General features: G+C 35.0%; 1 protein-coding gene across 1 annotated transcript; it reads left to right on the plus strand.

The window, feature by feature from the left end:
- Positions 1–519: 519 nt before the first annotated feature.
- LOC134527766 (52 kDa repressor of the inhibitor of the protein kinase-like) lies at positions 520–6957 on the plus strand. The gene is made up of 2 exons (XM_063360697.1): positions 520–799; positions 3900–6957. Exons 1-2 carry the CDS (start codon positions 797–799, stop codon positions 6519–6521), a joined length of 2625 nt encoding a protein of 874 aa, XP_063216767.1. The 5' UTR covers positions 520–796; the 3' UTR covers positions 6522–6957.
- The last annotated feature ends 875 nt before the right edge of the window (positions 6958–7832 follow it).

Raw genomic sequence — 7832 nt, forward strand, 5'->3', positions numbered from 1 at the left:
TTGTTTACAGTTATTTTCTTAGCAGTAATTTTGACTTTTAATTTTTTTATGGAAAAGTCCTTGTGCAAGATTTTTACAAATGTCCATTTTATTTGCTACGTTTTTATTATTATACAGTTGGCAGTGAAAAGTATGTCTCTTATTCCCTCTCATAGGGTTTAAGGCAGGCGCGGCTCCAGAGGGGGGGCTCAAGGGGCGATAGCCCCCCCCCCCGAGACCCGAGACATTATTTTTGTTTAAGAGTGTTTACTTTTATTCCCTTTCATTATAACTTTCTCAATATATTAAAACAAACCAATCTAGAAGTTGGTCTTGGAAATTTGAATTACCCTAGTAAATATAGGGTACCACTTCACTGTCAGCGTGTAGGCTAGCAAGCCTAGTAGGTAGCAGGTAGCAGGAAGTCTCAACCCACGCGGTCGCAGAGGGCACAAAGAGCCCCTGAAATGTGACAGAAAGCTGAAAATGCAGTGGAATTTTGGTCTGGAGTGGGAAGGCATTTACTACAATGGAGGGGGGGGGGTCCATAAATGGCCTGAAGCTGACAGTTTTATTGCACCCGCACGGGAAGGGCCAAACCTTCGTGAAGGGGAAGTAGGGGCACTCGCTACAGTGGCACACTTTGTTCAGTTGTTGCCAGAACTTCTCAGTACTCAGTATTGTCCAAGCTGTGCCTTGCTGTGCTGCGGACCGTGACAAACTATCTAGTTTTTTTACAGAACTGGTGTGCTTGTGGTCGATCAAGAACTAACAACAATGAATTTCTCTCACTTAATCATTTGATATTTTCTACGAAATGGTGAGTACTTATTTATATATCTGCTATAAAACATTGCTGTGTTAAATTTCAGGACTATGTTTGGTGGCATCTTGTAAATGTTAAAAATCAAATATTGCCAGCAACAGCATTTGGCTTCAGTGTTAAGAGTTCAAGGATTTTGAGTGTGATCAAATGACATGCCTCTTACCCTAAATATTTAAATTTGGTTGCCACAAGGTTAAACACGTATTTTCTCAAGTTTGAAAGGTTCACATTGCCGTAAGCCAACGAGTTTTCTCGAGTTACTCCTATTTTATCACTTCTCCATCCAATCGTACTTGGTTGCCGTAATCGTTAAAGTTCACACTTATGTGGTGATGGTCATGGGATCGATTCCAACCCCCGAAATGTGTCAATTTATGAGTAAAATTTTGGCAGCCAAGTCGTGAAGACTCTCTGCATAGCTGTGCGACGTAAGTCTCTTCATTCTCATCGCTTCACACCTCATTCTTGCTTCGTGTTTTGACAATTTGACAAGTACTTTTAAATTGACTCTCATAAGACAACTTTGTCCTTTACTGCGAAGTAACGCTATACAGTTGTAAGTATTATAATCCAAAGTCAACATGAGGTGGTTAGTGTATTATATTGTAAGCGAATTACACATGAACACAAGTAAAAAAAAATTATTTTATTATTATTATTCGCACCATGGTAACGGCTACAAGAGGTAGTCTGTCTTCGAAATCTACCTAAAATCGTGTTATCTATTAAAGTTTACTGTTATATTTTCGTAGAATTCACTGTTTCAAACGGAAACTCTTTTTCCAGTTTGTAATACCGTTGAAAACAAAATTTATATTTGCAATTATTATGAGGTGAATATAAAGCGCAAAACAAGGTCATAAATAATAAATAAAAATATAGGTTTAAAAAAGAGTTTTTGAAACACTGAATGATTTTTTTGCTTTTTTCCCCCCACATATTAAATTCAAATTTTGCTAAATATATTCTATAAAGACTGAGAATTGTTTGAGATAAGCTCAGAAGCTGCCTTTTTTCCTTCTTTTTACATGCAAGTCTGACGAAAATGTACAACCAAAACAAGCAAGACGACAAAGATAATTTCGAGAAAATAATTTAATGGCATGATATGGATTTTAAATATTTGGTAAAAAAAATTAAAAACTCAAATAATCAAATGTAAGACGATTCACAGTTTCCTGACATTTGTGTCATTTGTATGTATGCTGAGGGACTCACAAATATTTTCCTAATTTAAGATAAGTTTTCCCACCGTGGTGTGAAAATGTTGTTTTAATATCTGACTTGATAAATTTTGGAAAAGGAAAAATTCTATTTATTAGTAGCTACCAAATTACTTGAATTGTAAAGCTTTTCTTTAGTGAAATATATAATCAATAAAATATTAGATGAAAGTAACAATTTAGACTACTTTTATTGTGTGTGGTTATAAAGCCGGCACATACGAGAAGATCAGGAAAGAGATTGTGTTTTTTGCCATTTTAATTTCTCAAGCATTAATAACTGTGGTCTACTTAATGTAAATAAGTCCTAGTTTTAGTAGCTGTAATTTATCGTAATTTTTTTCAAAGCCAAACCTAAATGACCAATGATTACCAGGTCTTTAGAACTATAAATAGTGATAAGAAAATAATAACGTCCAAACTGTATCGACCATGAAAGTCGTCTTTCAAATTTTATTATAAATGAGTTGTTTTATTCCTCTTGAAACTGGAAGGATCGTGACATTAATTAGCCCCTTCCCTCTCTGAGCAATTGCATTTTTATATATTTGAAAATTATATTTTCCGACTCAGACATTTGTTATTTATTGCTCTTAAAAATTGGTCATACTTATATCCATCATCACTTTTAGGAAAACACTATTGTTATTTCTTTTCTTAAGAATTAATTATATAATTTACTTATAAAAGGTAGCAAATATTTAATGACAGATCGTAAATTAAACCACAAAAATGAAGTAGGTGGATACCCCTTAATAAACCAAAATAACTGATTACATCGATTGTTTATAAATACTTTTAGTGACAGTCCGGCCAACTGCCGAGTTGCGACTGTGGCGCGAAGACTGTCTGCTCGAGAACATTTTAACGCACAGCACGAACATCAACTTACAGAATAAATCGAATCGTCAAAGGCATTATGTTATGCATGGTCGGGCACAAGGCACAAACGTAAAACTTAGCGCCGCTCTTAGAGTAGTAACAATAGGACCCCTTGGACGATAAAACACGTGAAAATAGCCAGATTGTCACCCCTCAAAGCTCCCCTTAGAGAAAAATAAGAGTAATATATTAATTAAGAAACTACAAAAATTGGTGTATCTATTTCGAGTTCACAACTGCCATAAAACATCAATTTTAGAAAATTTATATATTTTTTGAAAACTTATATAGCGTGTTCGGTTTATGCAGGGCACAAATTTAATGTACGTTAGGGTATGCCAAAACAAGCAGTTTTTGTTAAGTAACGTAGTAGGTTTAAACATTCGGCTTTGGGCGAAGAGCGCAGTTTTGACTGTTAGTGAATACGGTGTTGCGCTTACATATTCGGGTAACAGTAATAACATGGCGAACTTTCATTCACAGAGGTGGCTGATAATGCTAATGGGCTAGAGGTATGTAGAGGCGAAAAAAAAATATTGCAGCGCATTTACAAAGAGCGTTTTCACAAAAGAAGTATTCCGAATAGGAATACGGCTTCATTAGCGACTGTCCACACCACGAAGAGTGACCGCTGATTGCTAGTACACATGTCTAACTAACTCTAAACGTCTGCACTCCGCTTGTCGTGTGCTTCCCGCAGAGCGTGTGACGTCACTGCGCTGCGTCTGCGCTCCCTCTCAGCCAATGATGTAGATGTAGTGCCCATATTCGTATGAAAATCAAGTTTGCATTCTACTATTCGCGCTTAAAAAATTGTAAAGTTGCATTTCCTTTTTTATTCTTCTTTGAAAATTTACTTGTATTTCCATTCCCTGCTACCCATTAAATTTCTGTCCCGCAATAATTAGCAAATGTTCTGTATTTAACATGTTTTAACTTTCTTTTGAAAGCATAAAATATTTAAATTAATTTATACATTTTTTTCACAGGCAAAAGTACCAAAAAGGCCTAAGCTTGGCTCATTGGGCTTTACCAAAAATATTGAGTCATATTTTTCAAGAGCCTCATCTTCAACGAGTCAACAACCACAAGAATTATCAACACAAGCAGCAGCTAATTCAGGAAGTGAGCAAAGAGATGCCATGGATGCTCAAGAGCAACAAGGAGCCATTGCACGATTCAATGGGTCTTCAGTGGATTGTGCTGAAGCTGTTGACTGCAATGTAGGTGCGAGTGAATCAGGTTCAGTAAATTATAATTCAGTTAATCATCCTTCCCACCAAAATGATGTAGGGCTACACATAGGGGTAGGAACCCTTATAAGTGACTACACAAAATGCCAGTTGCTGGAAAATCATTGGACTCCACCTTGCGACTACTCATTTCCTTTTTCTGTTAAAAAAGAGAAATGTAGAGAATATAAGAGGTATTTGTCCAAAAAACATATTGATATGTTTCATTGGGTGGTTTTCTCACATGCAAAGAAAGGACTATTTTGTGTGTACTGTTCTCTCTTCTCTGCCCATGCTGCTGGTCACAATAACGGTATGAAACTAGGGAAGTTGGTGACGGAGCCACTTACCAAATTTTCAAAGCTGACTGGAAAAGATGGTGATTTGGAAGTTCATGATAAAACTGAATATCATAACCAGAATGTCATTGCGGGTAAACGATTCCTACAATCCTACCATAATCCTGAGTTTGAAGTCATTAACCTGATTAATTCTCAACGTCTTCAACAAGTAAATGAAAATCGAGCTAGATTGCGACCTATTATTGAAACCATAATCTTTTGTGGTCGCCAGAATATACCCCTACGAGGGCACAGAGATGATGGTGTCCTACTGGATGATTGTACACCAGCAAACAATGAGGGTAATTTCAGGGAATTATTAAGATTCAAAGTAGCATCAGGTGACAAAGAGTTGGAGAACCATCTCTCTTGTGCATCATCTAGAGCAACTTACATTGGGAAAAATACTCAGAATGAGCTGATAGAATGTTGTGGTGATGAAATTCAATCAATTATTTTAGGCAGAATAAAAAAAGCTGGGTTCTATGCAATTATATTTGATGAAACTACAGATGTAGCACACATTGAGCAACTAAGTCTTAGTGTCAGGTATTTTTATGAAATGACTATCATTGAAGACTTTATAATGTTTATTGATGCCTATAAAGCAATAGATGGAAATTGTCAACACATAGGAGAAAACAAAGAAATTGGTTCTGATTGTAAAAGTGAGGTTATACTTGAACCACGTCTAACAGGCAAATCTATAGGAAAACTTGTCGTACAGATGCTATCAGATAGCGATCTAGATCCACGTCTTTGTGTTGGTATTTCTACAGACAGTTGCAGTGTAATGGTTTCTGAAAGTTCAGGTGCAGTTACAGAAATAATGGGAGTTACGAAAAATGCCACCAGATGTTCGTGTCAAAACCATTGTCTAAACAACTCAATTTCCCAATCATCCAAAGTGTCATCAATTCGCAATACTGTTTCCATAATAAAAACATGCATTTCTTTCTTCAACCAATCTGCCAAAAGACACAAGGTTTTAAGGAAATTTTCGTCCTCAAATATTGCCAGCTTATGTGAGACCAGGTGGGTTGAAAGACACACTTCGTTACTCCAGTTTCGCGAGCATTTACCTAGTATTGTGAAGGCACTCTCTGCTATAACATCATGGCAAGACTCGAAATCGGCCTCAAAAGCATTAACTCTACTTAATTCCTTACTAACCAGTGAATTTATCCTAGCAATGCTCTCTCTCCTGGATGTTTTGAAGATTACACTTCCATTGAGTACCCTCCTTCAAGCAGAATCACTTGATATGCACGAAGCTTCAAATGCTGTTAGGGATACTTTATCTGTTCTCAAGACTAGGAGAGAAAACAGTGACAATACTTTTCATGTAGTGTTTTCTGAAGCAAAAACCTTGGCTTCAAAACTCGATGTAGAAATAAGAAAACCTCGGACAACTGCAAAACAGATACATAGAGAGAACTATGATACTGATGATGCAGAATGTTACTACAGAGCCATTTATAATTCCATGTTGGTTTTTATACTCATCGATATGAAGTCCCGTTTTTCAGAAGACTGTTTGAAATCATTTGACATTCGTTTGCTGGTACCACATATTCTTCTCAATAGAAGTAAAGATGTTGATTTCAGAGAGCGACTAAAAGCTATTGCTTCTCGTTTTTCTTTTATTCAGGATAATCAAGAAAGTGTTTTGTTTGCGAAGCTTGAAGGTGAAGTCTGTGTATGGGAGGCCAAGTGGTTTCGTGAGCTTAAGGCATCAGACGAAGTAGAAGTACCGAAAACTGCAATGGAAGCTATTTTGAAGTGTGAAGAGGAAATGTTTCCTACAATATTTAAGCTACTAAAAATTTTAGTGACATTACCAATTAGTGTAGCTACTGCAGAAAGGTCGTTCTCAACACTTCGAAGGTCAAAAACATGGCTGAGATCAAGAATTCTAGAAGAAAGACTTAATGGACTATGCCTTCTTCATATACACAGAGACATTTCGATAAATATTGATAATATTATTGAAAGATTTGCCAAGAAAGGTAAAAGAAGATTAGATTTTGTCGTCTAATGTAAATGAATTACTTATTCAGTTTCCTTGTTGTTTCAATGTTATCACATAGGTAGATATTTGTAAATATTTATTTGTTTGTGTCCTTTTTATATTCTTTATTTTAGAGTATGTCATATCACCAACATTTACATTCATGTGCCCTGTGTTACATTTACTTGTTTGAAAATGTGTATAAAAGTATGTTAAGTTCAATATTTGAGACTATAAATTTGTAAATATTTAATGGCCAACTGGTGGTATGTTAAAAATAATTTTTTACAACTTCATTTGTATTGCTACGATAGCCCCCACCGAAAAGCCTTCCTAGAGCCGCCCCTGGTTTAAGAATACATAAGATGATATAAAATTTAAAAAAAAATATTATTTCACTTTAAATTGTGAATGTAAAATTTTATCATAGACATATGAATAAAACTAAATCTAATAAAAAAAATTTCTCTTATTACCCTGGCTTCCCTTAAGTAATATACAAATTATGTAAAACTAGAGAAAACTGATATACCTATAATTTCTCAAGTACTCTTGTAATTGTGTTGTATTTGCATAATGTAATGTTATTAATTGGATTGTATTAACATAATGTAATGTTATTACCATGTATCTTGTATTTATAACATGTACCAAATGTAAAACAGCCCAGAGATGAATTTAGGATTAATAAATAAATAAAAATTAATCAGTAAATTATTTGTGTAACTATCTGAACTAAAAAAAACTCCCTATCCTCCCCACATCCACCCTAAGAATCTTACCTGTACAGTTCCTGTAAGCATGTAATTATATTCAAGACATTCTATGAAAATAAATAAGGTAGGTATTGGAAAGAATTCTGCTGTTGGAAGCTTTTTTAATTGCCAAAATGTGAGGACTTTTCTTTAGTTTTAAGTCTTTCGTGAGACTTTTGTAACAGAGGCCTACACTTGGTACACAAATTGGTTACCTATATCAAACTGATGTGATTGGATCACGAAGAAATGGACAAATACCTTTTTATTAATTTGCAATGTAAGTAGGCCTACTTATGTTTATCTCATTTTTATGTTGTGAAAACAGCATATGCCAGTTTTCCTATAGTAGGGTTTCATCAAGCCAATCATTTATTATAACTTACACTTTCAATACGAAGCTGCGTGATATCTACTATATAAATACCACTAAACTAATTAGTAGGCCTACATTTACTATAAACAAACGACTTAAATGCATAACTCATTTATAGCAGTGCTAACCTTGAATCACGAACATGTGTTCTGTTGCCAAACTAAAACATGCATTTCTATATATATGCGTTTACCATTAAAATTTCTG

The sequence above is a fragment of the Bacillus rossius genome, chromosome 1, assembly GCF_032445375.1.
Source record: "Bacillus rossius redtenbacheri isolate Brsri chromosome 1, Brsri_v3, whole genome shotgun sequence".
In the NCBI taxonomy this organism is placed as follows: Eukaryota; Metazoa; Arthropoda; class Insecta; order Phasmatodea; family Bacillidae; genus Bacillus; species Bacillus rossius.